General features: G+C 33.1%; 3 protein-coding genes across 6 annotated transcripts; 1 reads left to right on the top strand and 2 right to left on the bottom strand.

Annotated features, from left to right (window-relative positions):
• Positions 1-1,120: 1,120 nt before the first annotated feature.
• Positions 1,121-7,324, bottom strand: LOC114712071 (probable alpha-galactosidase B). Of its 2 annotated transcripts, XM_028896524.1 has the most exons (15): positions 7,139-7,324; positions 6,959-7,028; positions 5,896-6,061; positions 5,542-5,799; positions 5,065-5,239; positions 4,461-4,522; positions 4,123-4,286; positions 3,897-3,994; positions 3,519-3,577; positions 3,294-3,428; positions 2,937-3,193; positions 2,673-2,829; positions 2,311-2,386; positions 2,149-2,202; positions 1,121-1,528 (listed from the first exon to the last, which is right to left on the bottom strand). In XM_028896524.1, the coding sequence occupies exons 2-15, from the start codon at positions 7,012-7,014 to the stop codon at positions 1,317-1,319; spliced, it is 1,929 nt and encodes a 642-aa protein (XP_028752357.1). In that variant the 5' UTR covers positions 7,015-7,028; positions 7,139-7,324; the 3' UTR covers positions 1,121-1,316. The 2 variants fall into 2 exon arrangements, with proteins under 2 accessions (XP_028752357.1, XP_028752356.1); XM_028896523.1 differs by having other exon boundaries at positions 6,959-7,324.
• Positions 7,325-15,483: 8,159 nt separating this feature from the next.
• Positions 15,484-20,172, top strand: LOC114712055 (pentatricopeptide repeat-containing protein At1g13040, mitochondrial-like). Of its 3 annotated transcripts, none has more exons than XM_028896506.1 (4): positions 15,484-17,227; positions 17,545-17,637; positions 18,245-18,506; positions 19,564-20,172. In XM_028896506.1, exon 1 carries the CDS (start codon positions 15,669-15,671, stop codon positions 17,214-17,216), a length of 1,548 nt encoding a protein of 515 aa, XP_028752339.1. In that variant the 5' UTR covers positions 15,484-15,668; the 3' UTR covers positions 17,217-17,227; positions 17,545-17,637; positions 18,245-18,506; positions 19,564-20,172. The 3 variants fall into 3 exon arrangements, 1 of the variants encoding a protein (XP_028752339.1); XR_003737193.1 differs by having other exon boundaries at positions 15,804-15,870; XR_003737192.1 differs by lacking the exon at positions 15,484-17,227 and adding an exon at positions 17,295-17,377.
• Positions 20,173-21,322: 1,150 nt separating this feature from the next.
• Positions 21,323-23,783, bottom strand: LOC114712065 (myosin-9-like; the record flags this gene model as incomplete). Its single annotated transcript, XM_028896517.1, is given in 8 exon segments — positions 21,323-21,846; positions 22,279-22,353; positions 22,356-22,397; positions 22,615-22,726; positions 22,905-22,981; positions 23,091-23,234; positions 23,236-23,651; positions 23,654-23,783. Coding segments are annotated over 8 exon segments (1,350 nt in total), but the record flags the coding sequence as incomplete, so codon positions are not given.
• Between the last annotated feature and the right edge of the window lie 5 nt (positions 23,784-23,788).

The following is a 23,788-nucleotide window of genomic DNA, read 5'->3' as shown; positions in this document are numbered from 1 at the left end:
AAACCAAAGGATATAATATTCCTAAGACAAAAATATTCATTATGTCTATTCAATTTCACTTTCTTCCTTTGAAATCAATGTGTAATTTCTCAAATCAGTGTAACAAAAATTATTTAACTTATTATTATTAACTATTTTTATCTTTGAATGAATTTGGTATCTTTTTTTGGATCGAAAATCATGTATATTACTCATCAAAATGAGTAAGGTTAATCAATGCCTTGTTCACAAAGTTGAGAATCCATAGAAATCAAAAGTTTAAAAAAAAAAAAAACCCAACATTAATACCACTTAGAAGGAGTTATCTAAACGCCCTGCTTTTAGTTTAGGTTGAACCCGAACCCTTACTTAAAATGTTTGTATGAAAAAAAAAAAAAAAGGGTTGGGGAGATTCAAATCCCAACCTAAAAGGCACATCCATTTGCAGCCTGCTTTGGCAAGCAAATCTGCTACCAAATTACAAACTCTATTGGCAAAAATTAAAGAAAGAAACTGTTCTCACTTAAACAAAAACCTTAAATCATCAACCATTATAGAGGGTTTGAGCTTCTGCATGAAAAGCTAAATTCGGTATCTTATTTTTAGATGCTTTTATCTGCGAGAGTTGAGACTGAATTTTGGCATGAAGACCATATTAATTAATAATTAGATTAATTGTACTGATTAAGTCTAATGTCAATATTTGATCTTCTATATTTATATATTAAAAAGAAAAAAAAAAAGACCGATAACAAAAGTATAATTATGCATTAAATTTATCTATTTTGGTTATAAATAGAAGTCATTTATCAAAGATATAAATTCTATATGTTGTTTTTATACCTTTTGATCTAAAATCACTAAATAAATGTTTATTTTTATGGATAAGGCGCAAAACTATCCATAACTGATTATCTCATTAAGGACCATGCATCATAATATTTTCTTTGGTGCAAATGTACACATAAACTCCTATAACTGGAGCAAAAATATCACTGCCTTTAAGTCAACTAACGTTGACCATTTAGCGAACAATCCCATTCAGAGTATTAGTAATCTGATTTTAGTCCTTCTCACCAATAAAATTTTTAATGGGGGACTTTTTCCCAATTTTCCCTTGAAAAATTGGGCCAAGACAAAATGGAACAAAGAGATTAACACAATTATGATTGCTTAAATAATGTCTGACAAGAAGCACATCCTCCAGTTACTAACTACACTGCATTTGCATACAGCTCCAAGATATGCGGGAATGAGATAGAAATGGATTTTTTTTTTTTGGGGGGGGGGGGGGGACAAACCTCAACAACAGTGCAAAGCTACAGCTTTACCGCAGCTTAGTGGCAATTAAGGACAAGCAGTGCACACCCACGCTTTTCCACTTCTGCTGAGAGTGTCCCATGTCTTGCGTCGAAGTCCTTTCCACTCCACACTTCCCTGCACTCACATGCGTTATAGTTGCCAGGTATTACCTTGGCCAGGTCTGATGTCTTTGCAGATATCACTGTCTTCTGTTCATTCAGGTTGAAAAAAGCAACATAGACTTCTCCTATATATAGAGATGTAACGGAAAGAGTGAGCAATATAGAAACTTCCAAATAACAACAGCAAGCACTGCCCCAAAGTGTAATTGTTTACTTTGGTCCTAAATATAGAAACTAGATAAGGGGTTTACTTTAGTTTTAAATATAAGACCTCAATCTACCTTCCAAATTTATAATTGTTTACCCAAAATATCCGTATTGAATGTACATATTAAGGGGGTTTCCATTTTAGGATAATTCCAATGCACAAGATTAAAAAAAGTATCTTAGGAAAACTAACACATATTTGTTACAAATAATTAACTTGACTAATTTTCTTAATATATGCAAATTAGTTATTTAGCTCTTATATTAAGGATTAGAGATAGTGCTAAAGAAAAAAAAAAATTAAAAACTTGGGAGGGTCATGCCCCTGTTGGTCCTCCCTCCCCTTGTCCATTGACTGAGGGAATTGGGACTTTGGTTTTCAGGCGTGAGAGAGAAAACAGATTGGATGTGAACATGCAAATAGGATTTGCGGTTATTGTTTCATGATGAGTAATTTTCTACCCTATTGTTTGGAGCTGTTAGGGCGAGGGCAGCTGAAGAAAATTTACAAATGTAAGTTTTTCTTGCAGAATCAGACCTCGTCTTCCTTTTGCAATCCAGGAGCGAATCCCATTAATAGAATGAGTTTTAGCTGCATTAAAGGCCAACTTGCATTAGAAAAACAGACAAAAGGACATACCTAGACAACTTCTAAAAAAATTTCTAGTTATTACAGAAAGAGGTAAATAAGTACAATCACCTTTGGCAGGATCTACTGTCGCACACAGGCTGGAATAACTATTTACCAGGGTCCCATTAGGGTTCAATTCCCACATCTGTTAAGACAGGAAAGGTCAGCTTCCAATGGATTAGAAATAAAATGGACAAAATGAAAAATCTGTGCTTAATTGGAAAAGGGGAAAAAAAAAAAAAGTCATCAGCAGGACATATGCTCTCTAGTTAGGGGTAATATGGGTAGACAAATATGTTATTGCATCGCAAGACTACACACTCGCCAACTGCTAAAAGAAGTGTCAAAAAATTTTATACAGGCCAAGCTGGTTCTAAAGTTTATAAGAGCCACATGTCCCTCTTGTCAATGAAATATGGACTACAACATACCTGATTTGCATCCCATCTGCAAGGAGAAAATGAGCCTCTCTTAAATTCTTTAGAAGTAAGCTTTCTTTTTGGAGAAGCTTCAAGACAAAGTTGCTTTGTCTTGGCTGCAACTAAATGATGTTTTCTTCTGTATTCTTCTTGATTCGTACTCTCTTCTCTGCATCAACGCCAATACGACAATGTCTGCTGTTAACATCTGCAGAAATTATCTTTAAAGGGAAAAAACCTAGATATTTAGAACAGATAAAGATAAAATGAGTTTACAATGCCACACGAATTTCTCTCTTGTGCACACAGAAAGCGGCCTGATGCTTGTTTCCTGAGCTCCTTGTCCAACAGATTCTTTCAACATCTTCTTTAAGGCTTTCAATTGACCACCCAACTGCCTTTGACTCAGCACAGCCAGTGAGACCAATTAAATGTGTATATGATTTTTGCCTGCTTCTCTTAGATCCTGACATTTGCTCTGCAAAACTCTGTCCCCGAATCTTCATATCCATCAAGCTTGTGATATATGGAAACTGTCAAAGAAGCAATATTGATAAGACACTAATCTGACAAACCCACTATTCCCGCAGCCTCTATCCTGCCCCACTCCCAAAAAAAAAAAAATTCACATGCCTCCATATTATTTGAACTAAAGGAATTAATCTCCAGAAGAGTAGGATTTGTGATGAGATTGTATGTCGTTTGATCAAGCTTCCGCACATCCCCTCCATACATGAGAGGAGACTTTGCCATAGCCCACAACGTCATCTGTAATGAATACGTTAATAATGTATACGCACACATAAAGAGAGGTACACGTGTAAGTTGGAGAGCAAGCCAATAGAGCTTCACGCATACCTGAGTTTTTTGCTCCTCTAGATTAAGACGACTATACCTGTGTGGACCTACATTTGAACCTATAAAGACAGAAAATGTAGATTCATAATCCATGTTTCCAAAATCTTAAAATTATAAAAGCCCATATTAGTTTTCTACCATATGAGATACATGAATGACATTTTTCTAAATTTTCAAATGCTTTCCAACAGATTTCGTGCATTGGCTGTGTCCTCATTTTAAACTTTAATATAATAGATATCTGCAGTTGGCAGAGAAGCTTCATGCAGCCAGCAGATTCAGTTCACTCACCATTATCACCAACCCAATAAAGTATGAAGGACGTGAGATTCAATATGTATAAGAAAAAGTAGCATCAAGGTAGCATATCTAAATCACCTGGATCAGTTAGCCATCCCAATGGTAGCATATCTAAATCAGGCCATGAATATCCCTTCAAACCCCTCGCTCCTATCATACCAGCAGTAGAAAAATCCCTGATTCATAATAAAATGAAGTTATATAAATATAAAGACAAAAGTAACTCAAAACAGATAAGAGAGCAATTGCTAAGTACTCTGAAGGCTGAGTTGTCAATATCAACCTCAAAACAATGTTTATTCACCTTGTCCCATCAAAATGAGCCGCCACATCACCCCATGTATCCCAGTCATCTCCTGTTATGCGATACAAGTTAACTAGTCCACTGACATCCTTCGCCATCGCTGGTGTCACACTGGTTCCAGGGGACAGAGAGTATACAATGGGGCGATCAAGTGCCCTGAGAATCTGAGCATGGCATATCCAAATGTAAGTAAGCCAAAATACTTCTGACCTACCATATATTATTCCCTTCTTGGATTTTTTTTTTTTTTCTGGGAGAGGGGGTGTAAAGATAAAAGAATCCAGCATGATGTGAGTGTAACTGAAAAGACAAGGCGGAGTTGGAAAGCTGCATCATACCTCTGAAACGTATGTTATTTCATTCAAATCTAAGTCGTCGCCAAACACACAATCGTGTTTCACTGAAAGGAAAAAATCCATGTGTATCAAAGTTGCAGAAGATTTACAAGCAGTACGGCTTAAGATCTCTTTGACGACTTTCTATCTTTCTTTTCCCATCCGTAATGCTTAAATTGACACAAACTAATTACCGATCTATGCTTTGTAGATGTTAGTCATTTCTAGATGTCTGGAATGCTTGAAAGAAAAAGGAAAAAGGAATCTTTCGTCACTGAATTTTAACCGTGGCCCAAGAAAGGAGGAAAACTAAACAAGTCTTGTGGTGTTTTGAGCTAAAAGTTTCAGATAATATTATAACTTCACCCAAAGTTAGAGGAAACTTTAATATACCAATCCTCTGTGTGTGTGTGTGTGTGTGTGTGTGTGTGTGTGTCTGTCTGTCTGTCTGTCTCTCACAAGCACAAAAATACCTTGACGAAACAGACATTAAAAATAGTTCAATCAGGTGAGGATGACATCTTGAAAGCAACGTCTAAAATCCATCATAAATTTTGTGATGATAGATACTCTGATAAAGCATGACATATAAACGTAAAATGCATACCATAATCAACACCCCAAGCTGCATACTGCTCATAGAGGGACCTCAAAAATGCTCTTCCAGCTCCGAGTTTCGTATTTACACTCATGAAACCATGAGGCATCCATGCACAAGCCCTTTCTGGGATTGCTATGTCTTTTGCATGCCACACTTTACCGGATTCTGTATATGGAACTCCCTAGCAAATTAGGAAAGGATGAATTGAAAGCTCAACCAAAAACAAACACACACACACTTAAGATCTGAGTAAACCAAGTTCAACATCAGATCATTTTCTTGTTTGAGGAACAAGAATCAGAAAAAGAAAGAAAAACAGTCCTTACGCAAAATCAGGATTGTGAAGCACAAGTGGCCCATTGACTAGTACTATCATTAAAGATAATATGTTACATAAGTGGCCCATTGATTAGTACGATCATTAAAGACAACAAGAAACAATGTATCATATCTTAGTATAAAATTAGGAATATGGAGCAATACCTTCCTTGGATCAAGGATAGGGGTGTTTGCATTGACTGCTTGAGTACTTATCCCTCTCATAACATGAATCCCAAACTTCAAACCCATGCTATGAACTTTATCCGCCACTTCTTTGAACCCTTTCCCATTTTTAGAAGAAGGCCACCTTTGTGGATCAGGAATCATCCTTCCCCATTCATCAATCACATCAAATCCAAGTGAATCGGTATAGGCACCCTCTACTTTCCTTCTATACCAAAGATAATCCACCACAGCATACTGCAGGTTTTTGCATGAAAGAAATCATATCAATATTCAACCAAGAGTACTGTTAATAATTAAATTCAGCCATATAGTGGCCCACGGGATTTATACCTCATATCCATGGGCATGGAGGCGCTGAGAGATGACTTCTGCACTCTGTAAAAATTCTGCTTCAGAAATTGTCCAGCAAAAGGAATCATAGGAATTCCAACCTCTTGGTGGGACACTTGCTTGCCGTAGGCCTCTCTCATTCTCAGATATATTTTTAGATGTCACACTGAAATGAACTATCAATTATTCTAAAACAATGTCTTCTCCATTAACTTTAAATCTGACTAAAGGAACTTGGGAAGTCCAACCAGATGCTTAAGAGGAGAATAATAGAAAATGATGTTCAAGCATTTGCACTTGCTAGTCTAAGTCCTCACAACTCAAGACAGAACAAAGTCTGTTACTCATGGCTGATAGCAAAAAGAGTATAGGTTGTACACTAAAAGAATAGTCCAAACTACCATAGCTCAAAATGCTAAAACTGTCCTCATTCTCCAGCTACTGCCTTTAAAGTTTGCTACAGACACACGATTAAAATAATGCATTTTCAAAGCGGCTACTATAAACATTTTTTGACATGCAGGCATCAAACAGATCAGCTCAAAACATCAGCTTTTAAAAGTTATTCCCTGCATCGGCTTTCGAAAAACACTTCAAATCCTTTTTTGACGTGCAGGGGCCAAACAGATCAGCTCAAAACATCAGCTTTTAAAAGCCATTCCCTGCATCGTCTTTCAAATCCTTTTGTTTTTGGCTCTTGACATAACCTGGGTTCATAACTACAACAGATTTTGGATCGCAAGGTAAAATATCTTTCCCGTAAATTTTGAGCACATTATCTTTCAGTAATGAGAAATTATACATCCAAGCTGACACAGACAAGATAAACAAGATGTAAAACAATTGAGATGTGATAGGTTTCGGCGGAAACAGCAATCCAGCTATGCTTTAAGCTGCATAATTCAAGAAAGTTGTCTTGCTCTAAGTTTGGTTATTCACAAAACATAAGCCAAAATGTTCGTCAATACGCAGATTTTCGGACCATGGAGCTATCAAACTCTGAGATTACTAATTAGGCTAATGTAACAGCAAAAGAAGAAGATGATGGTGGCAATTGACATACCTCTGAGTACCCAAAAGAAGAAGGAAACAGATTGAGATCACGGAGATACACTTCATGGTTGCTGGTGCGACTGTTCCACAAACCAACAGAGCGGAAGGTGCTAAGTAGTAATAGAACTAACTTCCAGCGAAAAAGCGAAATACCATAAAATAATCTGTTCTCGGTTGCATAACATTATACCGTTCCTTGTCTTTTTCCTGTACAATAGCTGCTTTCTTCAGATAGGTCGCATATCGTCCCCGTCGCAACCTGCTTATCACACGTCGCTACCTACTTCACTCCGTCTGACTGTAATTTACCAAATGGAAACGTATTAGGGAGTGGAGAAAGAAAAAGAACGAAAATTTTACAGCTTTGAAAGAAAGGGTTGAACTTCAGAGCTTTGTTGAATTAATTCATGAAATGCCGGGCGCTTTACCCAAAAAGACAGGAGATTTATGAGAAATCAAACATGTTCGGAAGGTACAAAGTTAGAAACTTTATACTATTACACACACAAGTTAATATACTGAAATAAATGCAATTTCTATGGAGATAATTTATGACTTTTTTCAGTATATAAAACGTGCAAATATATTCTAATAAAGTTTTGAGAAAAATGAGTCCAATAATGTTTACATAAAAATAGATATATTCACCAAACGATCCTGTTTTTGGTCAGATTAATCGAGATGTTACTAAATGCTGGCATAGAAATAGATAATGCTAAGTAATAGAAATGTTTAAAAGTAGGACTTTTGAACCATAAGATAGTCATTGGTTAGGCTATGGGTTCAATTTATTACTAATGAATCTTGTACGGATCCCATTTTATAGTGGAAAGTGGAAACCTAATTTTTGTTTTAATCAGCCAAGAAAATCTAGATTTGTTTCTGCCATAACACCTTCTAGGTGTCGGCTAATGATTCCCTATTTCTTGGTTAACACAATTTAATACTTGACAAAAATGATAGAAATAAATACTGATTTTAAATCACATTAGATACAGCCCAAGACCCTATGTTTGGGGAGTAAAAATTGATAAATTAAACATTAAGCAAATAGTATTAATTTAATAATTAAAAAAAAGTAATACTACCTCCAGTCCACATTATAAAACCTAGTTTATAGTCTATTCTTATAATATCTAGAACAATATGTACTTTATTTCTACACTCTAATAGCTGTATACAAGAACCCAAAACAAAATAAGGAATGAGAGAGTGAGAAAAATAGCCTTTTAGTTTAAGCTAGCGACGAGAAAAAATTGAGGGAAGCAATTACGATATCAGATTTTAGGTCCACACCCCTTCATTTGAGAACCTTATAAAGCTAACATAAGCTTTTACATGATTTTAGAACATAATCTTTGCTTCTAAGTAAGTAAAAATAATTGTAAAATCATGGTGAGATTTACAATACTATCATTGTGTTTAATTATTACTCCCTTGAGTCCTTTTTATAAAATCCTATTAACCAAATTACTCAGCTTAAAAAAAATTTAAAATTAATTAAAAATAATAAATATGTAAAAATTAAATCTTTTTTTAAGTATATCTTTATTTAATGAAGAAGCAAATAAGAGAGAAAAATACTAGGAAAAAAGACAATAAAATACCTTCAAAAATACTAAATGACAAATAAGGGTAGGTAAATTTTAAAATCTTGATTTAAACCCTAGGTACCATTTTAGAATTTTCAAATCTTATAAAAATACACAAATGCCATCAAAGCTCCGATGCCAACAACGTTGTCGATGGCCAGCCACTGAACCTCCGACGACATGTCACTGGAACTCTGGTGACCGATCGCTGGAGCTCCGGTGACTACTCTTTCTTATGTATTGATTACTTTTTTTTAACTATTGACTACATTTGATTTTAAAACTCTAATAACTATTCTTGTTTAATTACTGACTAATCTAGTAGCTATTGACTACTTTCATTTTTAAAATTTTGGTGACTGCTCTTATTTAGCTATTGATTAGTATAGTTTTGCTATTGATTACTTTTGTTTCAAAAATTTTAAAAATACATGAAGTGTTGTTGGAGATCTAATGATTATTTTTTGTTTAGTTATTTACTATTATTGTGTAGTCAATAGCTATATAAACGTATTCACCAGCACTTTGAAAACAAAAATAGTCAATAACTATATAAAAGTAGTCACCGAGAGTAAGGATAATATTGTTGTTTCACAAGATTTTATAATTCCAAAATAGTACCTAGGATTTGATTTGGGATTTTAAAATTCACCTACCTTCATTTGTTATTTAGTATTTTTAAGGGTATTTTAGTGTCCTTTTCCCAAAATACTATTAATGAGATAAATGATGAATGAGAAGGAAATACGAGAAAAAGATGAGAAGAGAAAATAGAAAATTAATTAGGAGCAAAATTGATAAAAATGCATTTAATATTCAGACAATCCTTAATAGAATTTTATTATAAAAAGGACCAAACCAATTCAAATTTTGAGATCTTATAAATAGAGCCAAAAGAGGAGTAATTGAGTTCCATATTTAATTAGCACCATAATGATGACACCTTAGTTATGACACTTGTATTTGCTTGTATAGGCTGGCAAATTTTAGAGTTCAATTAATATGCTTTAGATGCATTAATCATTGGCTTCAGTAGTTGAATTATGGATAATATAGAAAAATCGGCTCAGGTGCATTTAAGGTTGAGGCTTCAAGCTCTTTCAAAAATTGTGTTTTTTTGGGGAACACTTGTATCCTTCTATTTACAAAGATTGCTTACTGCTTTGACCAACAATTTTGTTGGATAATGAATAAAATACTTTTTTTTAATATAAGATTTGGTTCTAAATATAAGATTCTTATTTAATTTATCTCTGATATTTATTTATTTTTCTCAAGTAATCCTTTTAGTAATTGTATGTCTTAAAGAGTTACTTTCAATGGGTAGTTTAAGTGCACATGATTAATAAAAATATTTTTTTAAAAATAACATTTATTTATTATAAATAACTAATTTAACTATTTTTATTAATATTTGTAAATTAGTTATCTAATTTTTATATTAAAGACAAAAGGTAATGTTTATTTTAATAGTGATTTTACAAAGTTGTGTATTAGGTTCTACCAAAAAGAGAAACAATTTGTTTCACTTATTGCCCACCCATGCCGTAAGAAAAAGCCTTTGCATGACTCAACAGACTTTTTGAGCCAAATCCTATATACAGTAAAAAAAAATAATTATAAAGACGTTGCATTTTCAAAATTATTTACCAAAATACCGCAGATAAAATCATTCTTCATGAAAACAATCTTAGTTTAGTGAAGAACTTGTTCTGCACTGTACGTTTGTTTTTCACCCAAAAAAAAGTTTAGGAAAAAAATGGCAGGGCTAGCCCGCTACCTACCCACCAAATAGGAGGCTCCCCTTCTCACGTAATCTTCAAAAGCAAAAAGTAGAAGAGGAATTGACATTCTTGACCTCCCTATTCCTTTTCTTCCAAATGGTATCAAGTAACCACATGAACTAGATTTATGCAAGAGGGGATATTTTGGTGTGAGTTTAAAAGGTTTGGTAAACATTATTATCATGCCATCATCTGTCTTAGTAGCAAGCCTAAATGCCTCTAGCATTTCTATTCTAATCCATTTATATGCTCCACTAAATTTTGGAACCAACTCTATACTAGGTATTTATTGTGTTGGAAATAGATCCATACAAATTTCTTCAAACTCTGATGCTACGTTTGAATGGAGAGAAAATGAGGAAGAAAAGAAAACTAGGAAGGAAAATGAGGGGAGAAGTGGTTTTTTTCCTGTTTGGATGAGGGAAGAAAAGTGGGAGGAAAGAAAAGTTAGGAAAAAAAAATGAGGTGAGTCTCACAGTCTATTTTTCTCTCAACTTTTCTCTCTATATATGGAGAAAAAATAAGCAGAAAACATATTTTTCCTCTCTACCTTTACATATGTTTTTTCTGCAAATAATACTTATTTATTTTTTCTTCATTTTTTCATTTTATTTATTATTATCAAATATTTCTTCTGTGTTTGCTTGATTGAAAAATAAAATAACTAAAATTAAAAAAATCATTCTAAAATGAACTGAAAGGAAAAACAAGTACAGTTGTTGTTTTGGTTTTTTTAGTATTACATTACACAAAATGTTTTTTTTCTTTTTTTACAAAATCATTTTATATTAAAATATAATAACATGATAATATATCTTTATCAAATAATTTGATTTTAAATTATATAACTATGTTAATGTAAATATGGTTTTTCATTATGATATTTAATTTGATTTTAATCAAGATATATTTTGATATAATACAAAAGGTATTTTAGTTATTTATATATTTACTTATTTTATTTCCTTTCTATTTTTTCTTGTCCATCCAAATATGAGAAGTGATAATATTTTCTCTCAAATTTTCTCTTCTACCCATTTCCTCTCATCTTATTTTCTTTCCTCTCAACTTTTCTTTCCGTCCAAATAAAAGGTGAGGGACCCCTCAATATTACTTGGTAAGAAATTCTCACCCTTATTCATGATTTTTCTTCTATTAGGGTTAAATTATTATTTTAAAGATTGTTTTGTAAATTTTAACTCCCTTTCTGTTAATTTGTTTATTATATGTAACCTTTAAGCTTATTTTCATTTTAATATATATTTCATTTTGTCTTTGGTTCAAAAAGAAAGAGACGTTAATCTCCTCCCATCTTCCATTTTCTTTTCCCCCCATCCTAATGGATATACCCGTACACGTTAACTTACAAACAAACTACTCCTCCTGTCCTTAATATAGGACTAATTGATAAATTAATTTTAGTCTTAAATATAAGATCTATTTTTCATATTTATTGGTTTTTCTTAAATTACTTCTATGAATATTCCGTCAACCATAATCAAGCAAGTGAGGGAGGAAGGATATTAAGAAAGATGATTATAGTGTTTTAGAAAAAATATGTCATATTTCTTATAATTAACTAATTTACTTAACTTTTTTAATCTAATCAAATTAGTCAAATATATTTTACATTAAGAACCGGGAGTATTTGAATTTTAAATCCTGAATATACATTATAATATATGTAAAAAAGAATAAAAGTAAATTAAATAATTAACAATTTAAAAATAAATATCTCAAATGATCTACAAATTTATAATATATTAATTTATTTCGTAATTTGTCAGCAAATTAACGTAGTAATTTATTAAATGAATATTATTCATATGTTAATTTATATAATACTTTAATAACTGCATATCTTTGTATGTTTAAATAAAAAGCCGACTCAGCATCTTTAAGGCCACAGGATATAGAAATAAAATTCAACAAATTTTAATATAAAGAGCCTCCTATTAAAAATTTTATTAGTTAAAAGAATCTGATAAATTTTTATACGTAAAAAGTATTAATACTTTATAAGTTTTATAGATATAAAATATCAATACTCTAATTTATATTTTTTTACCAATTTTTTTTTAAATTTTTAATGGGGTACCTTTCTTCATTTTTCATATTTTGATTTTATCAATGCTCAAAAACTGAATCCATTGTCAAGGATCAATTCAATAGAACGATCCGAGGAGAAGAAATTAATCTTGACCCAATGAAATTTTTGAAACCATATTTTGTACGTAAAAAAAAAATGCGATGCAGCCCTTTTCTCCATGGACAAAATTTCTTACAACACACACATACCATTCAGAAAATATTATTAATTGACAAATACGGTATTATATAGTATTAATTGACAGATACGATATTATATAGTAACGTATAATGAAAATAATAATTAATAGTAAAATGTAAATTTTATTTTTAAAATTTTTAGATGGTATTTTTCAATGTTTTTGTATACCTAGTGCCAAATCAGGCTAAAAGAACTACATATTTAGGAAGTGAGCAAGTATCTGCAATCGTTAATGCTGTCGGTAAATTATCTTTTGATATTTAGTTACTAGGTCTCCATTTCTACAAGACTTGCTTTCTTTTTTATTCTTCTTTTTTTTTTTCAATTAAAGGGACATATATTAATTATTTGAGTGTTATAACTTATAAATGAAATCAAACTCATAACCTCTTACTTATAAAAAAGTTCTCACACTACTAAGCTATAAAATGATTTACCAACTTAATTAATGGTTAAGTTGGCACAATTCTTTTAGGTCTGGTTCGCTACAAAACATTAAAAATAATGGATAAGAACTAGGATTGTAATTAAAAAAATTATTAAAAAATATTTAATATCAGTAATTACTTGTCATATGAGATTAAACAAATCCATAAAAATAGGATTAGGGAATACCACTTCCCCACATGGTATTCCCCAATCATATATACTCCTCTGGTCCTTAATATAAGACCCATTTAACTAATTTGATTAGATTAAAGAAGTTAGGTAAGTTAGTTAATTATAAAAAATATGACATGTTTTTCCTAAAATACCATAATCATCTTTCTTAATACCTTCTCTCCCTCTTCTACTTGACTATGGTTGAAGGAGTATCTATAGGGGTAATTTAGAGAAAATTGATAAATATGAGAAATGGTTCTTATATTCAGAACCAAAATCAACTCAACAATTGGGTCCTACCTTAAGGACCGGAGGAGTATATAGGTTTGTCTAATTTCATGTAATGAGTAATCTATCATGCTAAACATTACTTTCTCAATTTCAATTTTAATATCTCATTTTTAATATTTCGTATCAATTAGGTACTCTTTTTTCCTTGGTCATCGTACTCTTTTAACATGACTGCCTCACTTTACGTAGCTGGAGTTGAGATTTAATAATCTTCTAAAGTAAAAGTGTATCTTTGACTTTTGAACTTCGCATAAATTTTTATTTTGATCTTTTAATTTAAAACAAAATGTTCAGATTGAAATTTTAAATTAAACTGATAATACATTTATAACGATTAAAGGCCAACATTTTAAGTTTATGAGGCACTGACATATAAAATTATCATTTGAAACTAACAATATTAAGCTTAAAGAATTTTTTTTAAAAAAATAAAACTGCTTAAGTCAGATTCTTTATATTCATTATGTTAAATTTTTCAATCACATATAGTCATGTGTCTTATTTTATATATAAATTTATAATTAAAATGATATTAAATGTTAATATTTTAAAAATAGGACAAATAATCATATGTGATTGGAGAATTTAGACATAATTGACATGAAAAATTTGATGTAAGTATTATTTTTTAAAAATAATAATATTTTATCAAATTAAAAAACCAAACTAAACGTTATATAAAATAATAATACTTCTGGTTCTAGTTATAAAATCTTATTTATTGAATATAAATGAAATCAAACTCATAACCTCTTACTTATAAAAAAGTTCTCACACTACTAGGCTATAAAATGATTTACCAACTTAATTAATGGTTAAGTTGGCACAATTCTTTTAGGTCTGGTTTGCTACAAAATATTAGAAATAAGATATAAGAATTAGGATTGTAATTAAAAAAATTATTAAAAAAGTATTTAATTTAAGTAATTACTTGTTATATGAGATTAAGCAAATCTAAAAATAGGATTAGGGAATATCATTTCCCTGCATGGTATCCCCAATCCTATATATATAGGTTTGTCTAATTTTATGTAATGAGTAATTTATTATACTGAACACTATTTTTTCAATTTCAATTTTAATATCTCATTTTTAATATTTCGTATCAAACTATGTCTTAGGAACTCTTTTTTCCTTGGTGATCGTACTCTTTTAACATGACTGCCTCTCTTTACGTAGTTGAGAGTTGAGATTTAATAATCTTTTAAAGTAAAAGTGTATCTTTGACTTTTTAACTTCGCATAAATTTTATTTTGATCTTTTAATTTAAAACAAAATGTTCAGATTGAAATTTTAAATTAAACTGATAATACATTTATAACATTTTAAGTTTATGAGGCACTGACATATACAATTATCATTTGAAACTAAAAATATTAAGCTTAAAGAATTTTTTTTTAAAAAAAAACTGCTTAAGTCAGATTCTTTATATTCATTATGTTAAATTTTTCAATCACATATGGTCATGTGTCTTATTTTATATATAAATTTATAATTAAAATGATATTAAATGCTAATATTTTAAAAATAGGACAAATAGTCATATGTGATTGGAGAATTTAGACATAATTGACATGAAAAATTTGATGCAGGTATTATTTTTTAAAAATATTAATATTTTATCAAATTAAAAAACCAAACTAAACGTTATATAAAATAATAATACTTCTGGTTCTAGTTATAAAATCTTATTTATTGAATATAAATGAGATTTTATAATTAATAGAATCAAAAGTTTACTTTTGCTCCATTTTAATTGTAAGCCGTTTCAGTCCAAAAAAATAGGATGCCATTTTGAACTGCAAATTGGGCTTGGTCGTCGGGCTCAAAATTACTTGGGCTTATCAAGTGAGGATTTTTAGAGTCAGCCCAGTTCATAAACCATGAAGTCCAGAGAACAAAAAACAAAAAAAAAGGAGAAACTTTCGTAGCTGAACTCGAAGGTTGAACAAGGCGCTTCTTCCTTTTCTCTTCAGTGTTCCCTCTAGCCTCCAACCAGGCAAAGGGAAAATATCAGAAGAGAGAAAACAAAAGAAGAAAAACCTGAGGGAATATATGGTATCGCATTTGATATCAAGAAAAGCGTCTGGGTTTCAATTCATTATTATTCAGAACAAGAGTATTTAGTTACTTTGTTCGCTGCTATGCGTTCACTCTGATATGTTTCAACGTCTTGGCGCTCACCGCCACATATACCGCTCTCAAATCTCCAAGTACGTTAAAACAGGACTCATCGACAAAGCCATTCAAGTGTTCAGCGAACTGACCCAATCAAAATGCCGCGTCTTGAGCTTGGATTACAATCGCTTCATCGGTGTTTTGGTTCGCGAATCGCGCTTCGATTTGGCTGAATATTATTATTGTAAGATGAATCTCCAAGGTTTTTCTTTGACGCCATTCACTTACTCGAGGTTTATTTCTGGTTTGTGTAAAGTTAAGAACTTTAGTCTCATAGAGAAGCTTCTTCAAGATATGGATACTCTGGGTTGTGTCCCTGACATTTGGGCTTTTAACATTTATTTGAATCTTTTATGTCATGAGAATAGGTTAGACATGGCTCTACAGGTCTTCTCTAGCATGTCTGATAAAGGAAGAGAACCTGATGTTGTATCATATACCATAATTATTCACGCATTATGTAAATCCGAGCACCTCGATGAAGCCACACAAATGTGGGATAATATGATTGAAAAGGGGTTATCCCCGGATTGTAAGGTTAGCACGGCGCTTGTTATTGGGTTGTATAGTGGTAGAAAGGTTAATTTGGCATATGAACTTACAGTAAGTGTTATTAAGGGTGGAGTTGATGTTAATAATTTGATTTATAATGCTTTGATAAGTGGATTCTGTCGGATGGGTAGGATTGATAAAGCACTAACTATCAAATCGTTCATGAGGAGAAATGGGTGTGAGCCGGATTTGGTTACGTACAACATATTGTTGGATTATTGTTGCAATGAGCTTATGCTGGAGGAGGCAGTGAGGTTGATGGAGAAGATGGAGAGAAGTGGGATGGAACTAGATGTATATAGCTATAATGAATTGCTGAAGGGTCTCTGCAAAGCTCATAAGCTGGAGAAGGCCTATGTAATGATGGTGAAGACAATGGAAAGGAAAGGGCTGTGTGATGTTGTTTCATATAATACCATTATTAGAGCTTTTTGTAAGGCTCGTCAGATCAGAAAGGCTTACAAGTTGTTTGAGGAAATGAATGGGAAGGGAATTCAACCTGATGTGGTGACATTCACAATCCTTATAAAAGCTTTTTTGGAAGAAGGTAACTCTGATATTGCCAAGGAACTTCTTGATCAAATGACAAGTATGAATCTGCTTCCTGATCGTATATTCTATACAACAATTGTTGATTACCTTTGCAAGTCTGGGAAGATTGATATGGCTTGCAGTGTCTTCAGTGATATGGTGGAGAATGGAATAAGTCCTGATGTGATCTCATATAATGCCCTCATAAACGGACTCTGTAAAGCCTCTAAAATAACAGATGCCATGCATTTATATAATGAAATGCAGATGAAAAAACTCTGTCCTGATGAGGTGACTTTCAAGTTGATCATTGCAGGTTTATTAAAGGAAAACAAGCTTTCTGTTGCTTGTAGGGTTTGGGACCAAATGATGGAGAAGGGTTTTACACTTGATAGAGTCCTTTCTGAGAGTCTAATCAATGCCATCCAATCAAGTGATGCTACATGAGGAATGCAGTGGTTTGTATTCTGTGAACCTCCGAAAGACATAACAACTATATATACTCTTTCTGCAATGAGAGCAACAAATCTTTGCCAAATCATTCTGCTCCTCACAGTGCAATGGCATGTGCTGTCGCTGGATTCTGTGCTCACTTGTGCTTTTGCACTGTATGATATGTATCCTAACCTTCTATGCTATTTAATTGTTATTTGACTTGTTTACCTGTTGGTGCTAGTTTTGTATTCTTCTTGGGATGCCAGCCTATCCTTGTTATGCATTGCTTCACTAGGTTGAAGTTTATGATGTTCACTATACCATCTGTTGTGTGTTGCAGAGCATTAGTTTGGACTTTGGAGCTACTCATTCAACAGGCATTTCTCCTCGGTGTGACCAATATCTAGTTCCTTCTACCACAACGTTTACCCTGGTACATCCTTGAACGGAAATTTTTTTTTTTTCAGATTTTAAAGCACTGGCTTTCTTGGACATTATCTAATGGGTGAATATCTGGCTATACATTTAAGTTCCAAGACTTCTTATAATGCAACAGGTGATCGTTGAAGAAGAGAAGATCCCCTAGTTAGCCTTGTTGGGCCCAGGCTTTAAGTATTCAATTGAATAACATTATTTTTTAAAAAAAAAAAAAAAACTGTGGTGCTGTTACAACTTGCAACCTTTTTGTGGTTTGTGATTTCTATTGGCAAGAAAAATCCAGATTTGTTGGCTTATATTGTTTGAAATTTCAAACTTATATGATATGTTATTGCTTTCTGTGAATTGAGGGGAAAAGACAAAACTAGAGGAGAAATTGTTTGAATGAAACGTTTAAGACAGATACGTCTCCCTCTTACGCAGATGTTTATGAGCTAAAAGGTATTATGTAGTCCAATGTGTACGGTGTACTATAATGTAGTACAATGAATCTGAATGCTACTCTAGTCTATATATGATTAATCTAGCATTTCCGTTACCTCGTGAATACTTTGTTAAAATTTTGACTGTCCTGTGATGTAATTCACCCGTGTACATGGCAGGATGAAGCAAGTTTGTTTAGGAAAATGTCTCCATGCAACCTGCACGTATCCAAGCATGTTTGAAGTTCTTTAAACTCAGCACGTTTTCTTAAGCGGAGAATTTGCTTCAACCCGTAACACTATTTTGTCCTCTTTGCCTCTGCCAACTCCTATCTGATACAAGATTAAGAGAACAAAATGAAAAATGCTTGGACGCATGTATCCTTTAGAGATTGCATAACGTTGTTGAAGGATTCTGAAATACCGAATCTCAAGATATTTGGTAAGTTTTCTGCCACTTTTTGGCTCATCAGTGCATGAAAAATAATATCATTTAATCACTCAATATAAAGAAAAGAATTTGTGCCAGGTCATATTCCATGTAGTTGTGGTGAAACCAAGAACTTGTGACATGTAAACATGTTGCTTTCTTGCTACATATCTAGTTTCTTTAACATAAAATATAATGTCAATCTCCTAGTATGTTGAATTTGCTCTCATCTGACAAAACTTAAGCTGAAGTTCTGTGCGCATTATGCTTCGGTCTTAATTGATATAGATGTGGACTTTATCTTTTGAAGTTATTATTACTCCTTTGGTCTTATTTATAAGTCACTTCTAATATATTTCACACAGACCAATAAAAACTTTAAACTGTATGAACTTTCCTGAAAAATTCAACAAATTTTCAACTTTATCCCTATTTAATATATATTATATCTCATGAAAACAAAGTCAACACAATAACAAATGAAGGGTAAAATTATACATTCATGTGAAAAATTTCTCTTTCTGTCTTATATATAGGACAACAAAAAAAATCTCTTATTTCTCTTCCTTATAAATAAGACCAGAGGAATAATTGCTAATGCTAAGATGTGTTGCTTGAGGCACCAGTTCATATTTTGATACATCTTTTAAATATGCTACCTTTGGTGTTAAATATAAGAGTTAGTAACTAATTTGAATATATTAAAAATATTAGTTAAGTTGGTCATTTATAATAAATATGTGTTGATTTCTTCAAACTATTCTCATTAATCATGTGTATTGGAACAACTCTTTGGTAGGAATTCCTTAAAATCAATAAAGACATTTTGAAGAAAAAATCATAAATTTGGAAGACAAAGTGGATTGAGGTTTTATAGGATCAAATCTTACCCACCAACTAGTTTTTATATTAAGGGCCGGAGGTAATATTTTCTATTGATGAATTACTAGTTGTTGTAGTTTGCCGTAGGATATGATGGTAATTACACAATTTTACACTGATGTAAATCCACTGTTTTTGGTAAAAACCAAAAAACATGTAAATTCACTGTTGTTATTAAAATTTGCAGGGGCAGTCTTCCTTATCTGATTAATGCCATGGCAGAGTTCGAATTCGATTCTACACTGTTGAAATACTAGCAGCACGAGCGAAATGTAACCAGGAATTGTTAGAAGTCAGTGTTCAGGAAGTCGGTAAGCTTATACTGTCAAGTTCAACTGTTGGACACACATCTGACATCTCTGAGTGCCCATTTTGTGGGGATGAAAAATATTCATGGCAATAAAACAGAGCTTGCCTTAAGCTTCTTTATACAATCAGTAGTTCTACTTAAGGAAGTTTGAGGAGAAATTTCCCCAAGGCATTTACCACGCGGCCAGATTGGCCCCTCCGACTCCGAGCGGATTTCAACTTGCGGCAGCATCGGTTTGATTTTGACCGTTCAGGCGTCTGTTGGCCAAGTTACAGAGCTGGTCTAGTGGGTGATGTTTTTCATCCTGGTTCACAGCAATCGATTTTAGATTTAGGCTTGCTTGTTTAAAATTACCAAAAAAAAAAAGTGGTTTCAGTTGAATAAATATAATGGAGTGGCTAACTGCGATAATTAGATCAGCTGGTTGGGACTATTCTAGTTTAACCATGAGTTTTGAGTTCGAGATATGAGAATGCAGCATTTTAGGAGCCAGTAGCGTCAACTTTAATGGTTCCTGTCATGTCTTGATTCGAATTAGTTTGAGTTAGTTGTTGTGCCTGAAAGATGGTTTGACTTAGGATATGGGGTGCTTATACTATAAAAAGGGGGTAACTTGTAAAGATGGTAATGTGTTGAAAACTTACTTCTAGCTTATTTTGGTAATTTACATCAAAATAAGTTAAAATTAGATTATTCTCAACACAACTTCTCATCTTTTCTCTAACAACTTTTTTATATTTGATCAGCCAAAATTACTTTTTCTCTAATTTTAATTAACGAGTTAGTCCATCTTTAATTCATTCGAGTATATTCTGGTGGGTTTTAGATTACTTATAATTTGTTTTTTTGTAATTCAAAAGCATCTCCTAGATATAGTCTAGAAAAATGGATCTTTTACTTGTATGCATTTATTTATTTGGGAAGAAAGTGATATGGGAAAATGCAATTAGTCGGATTGTAAAATATTTTAATTCACAATTTAGGGACAGCTTTGCCACATTGCTTGAATTAAAACAGGAAATTAAAACTTAGTTTTTTTATTCAAGTGTTTAAGATTAATTAGTACAATACACTAACAGTAAAATTCAGACTTAGTAAAGCTCAAGTTCTTCATATTTTGTCTTTGGAAAATTAACCAAGACAAAAAATAGGAAACGAACTAGAAAGATTGTCTCCACTCTTCCCAAACAAACAGCTATACACGTTTCGCGATTTGCCTTGAAATGAATCATTGGTGATATTCCTCTAGGTGATGCTCATTCCTATTCTCTATTTTTCCTTTGGAAATGATCACTAATTCCTTCTGCTGTAAATATCTCAACTCAATCTTCTCAAAAGAAAGGGCTCTTTTCATCATAGCAAAGGAAACCATTCTTCCTGAACAGCCTCCGAGCTGCAACCCTGATTGACAGACCCATCTGTGATTAAGAACATGGTTTAGCTAAGGGCTGGGGCATCCGTATATCACTGCTGAAGTGAAAGAAAATGTGATGTGTTCACAGTATTTGACTTACAAGCTCAAGCATCGCCCCTTGGACATGCCCACGCGTGCCTAGCTCAAACAACCATCTTTCTAAATTTTGGGAAAAAGAACATCACAAATGTGTCAATGCGAGGATCACAAAGGTCAACCAGATGGTAGGTCAAAACCAGCAGATACTCGGGCTGTACAGTATAATGGTGGCCCATTAATACCACCATTGCTCCACCAAAGAGATTGTTCAAGAGATTGGTGCTACAAGCTACATTTTCGGTAAATGTGAAAATGAAGAAATCACAATAAGAAAAGCAGAACAAATGGTGCAATTATAAGAAAGGTTCAGAGAGCTCCATCTCATTTGAAGCCTGTAATTGTTGTGCATCAGGCCGATGAGGTCCTACAAAGTCCATGCCAAGCCACTGCCATGGCCAGCACACATATCTAGGCCTACTTCGGCTCCTTGAGTCTTCCCTGCTCTCGAACTCTTCGAGCTGACGTGTAAGCTCCTCCACTCTTTCCCTTAGCCGTGATGCCCTCAAGTCTGCCAGCCTCAAAGATTTCTCTGCTGCATCCCTTGCTGCCATTGCAGCAGTTGTCGTCTCTTCTTTGAATTTTAGTTTTTTCTCCGATTCCAGCATGGATTGCTTTGCCTCCTCAAGTTCCTGCTTAACTGCTGACAGCTGCAGATTTTCCAACCAGTAATTAGGAATATTGCATCTTCAACGAGGAATACTAGCCAGTAGTAGCAATGTAAATATCGAATTTTGTAACACACACAATATTAACCTGCTGTTATTACAGTGATAAACTTGTTGAGCAAACCCGTAAGAGTACTTTAAAAGAGGCACATCAGAATATGATGAGTGCACAATAGCAACCAGCAATCTGGCTCAGTAATTTTGAATTTCACATTTCATTGTTGCTCAACCAAAGCTGGAACTTTACCATTGAACGGTTTATATATTTAGTGAAGCTTGAATTATGAGAATAGTGGAATTTACAAAATTAAGAGGAAAAAATAATTATTTCCATCTGTGATTAACATAATCATTCTATTTAATCCCAACAAATAATCGTGAATATCCAGTAAGATTGCTATAACAGGGGCATACCTGTGTGGCAAATTCTTGTTCAACAGCTCTTCCTGCGCCAGCTTCTTGCTCTGCTGCCACCTTCCATCTATTAATTTTTCTTCTTCAGCAGAAGCAATGTCAATCATTAACCCCTCAACCTACATCATAAGTAGGTTAAGTTCATACTTAGAATCAAAGAAGAATTAACAGTTAAATCCTATCATACAATCCACAGCATACTCAACATTGATAGACAATACGCAAATGATTAGTTCTTTTTTCCTTTTTGCATGACAAATGACAGGTAAATTTAACCAGTGTTTGGGTGACAGTAACTGATCGATCTAATGACGAAGAAAAGATATGTAAGCATACACTTTCATTTGCAACTTTCTCCTTCTCTTCAAGTTCTTCTATTCGTTGCATTCTAAGGTTCAGCTCTTTGGCCTGATCTTCGACGTGCTGCTTAAGTAAACTCAACTCTGTCCTTAATTCAGTTGAACAAAGTAGTAAAACCCACAATAAATTTAAAAAAGGAAAGGTCAGCATAGCTAAAAACTGAAATTATACATAATCTCCAGAGAGTGAAAATGAGAAGATTTTCTTTCAGCCAATTTCAAATTAGATACACAGTAAAAATTTCGGAAATTTTCTCAGTCATGTACCTTAATTCATCTCTAGCATGCTGCAGATCAATAATCTCAAGCTGAGAGGCCTTAACAACGTTCTCCAAAGCAGCAGCCTGTGAGCAGTATATTAATATAAAACTCACCACGGAAACTTCAAAGTGCAAACAACATTAAAGGCAATAATTTACAATGAAACAAAACAATGCTAGCACAAACACTTACCAAAGAGCATATGTCATCCTCTTCTTTTTCCGTTACATTTGCCTTGTCGTTTGAAGCTGCATCCCTTCCGTCTCCAAGAAGCTTACTAAATTTGAAATCTATCCCAGCCTCCCTCAAACCATTTTCTGCAGCTAGGAACAACTCATTTTTTTCTGGAAGATGGATCAGATGTTATCCTCTTCGACAAAGCACTTCTAAGTAAAGAACCAATTTGATCTTTCTCCCTAACTAATCGAGTAGCTGTATCTTCCAAAGTCCTGATTTCATTATTCTTATTTTCAAACACATCCTTAGCTTTCTCGGCAACAATCCTAATCAATTCATATATAGATTCCATCCCTGCCAAGGAGGCGCGTATAAGTCCATCATTGTCTGTTACTTGAGGAAGAAACAAGGATTCCGACACTTCAGAATGATTTGCATCAATGATCTTAATAACATGGTAAGTCTGGTTATGAATTTTAGAGACAGAACTCAACTGATCGATCAATAAAGTCCTCTGTAATTCCATGGTTGTCTCTAACTTACTCAACTTGTCATCGTAATCAATGACAATCTGTTCAACTCTACTGCTTCATTTACCTTTTCATCCTTCTCGGCTAGCGTTCTCTCCAAATTCTCAACGATAGAAGTTTTCTCTGTGACCTCTTCCCTTAATTGACTAATTGTTGCTTCCAGCTGAGAAACCTCAATGGCAA

Source organism: Neltuma alba, unplaced genomic scaffold (assembly GCF_004799145.2).
Source record: "Neltuma alba isolate B1F8T4 unplaced genomic scaffold, ASM479914v2 tig00011331_pilon, whole genome shotgun sequence".
Lineage (NCBI taxonomy): Eukaryota > Viridiplantae > Streptophyta > Magnoliopsida > Fabales > Fabaceae > Neltuma > Neltuma alba.
Note: the sequence above shows the minus strand (reverse complement) of the source record. Positions and strands in the feature narration are given on the sequence as shown.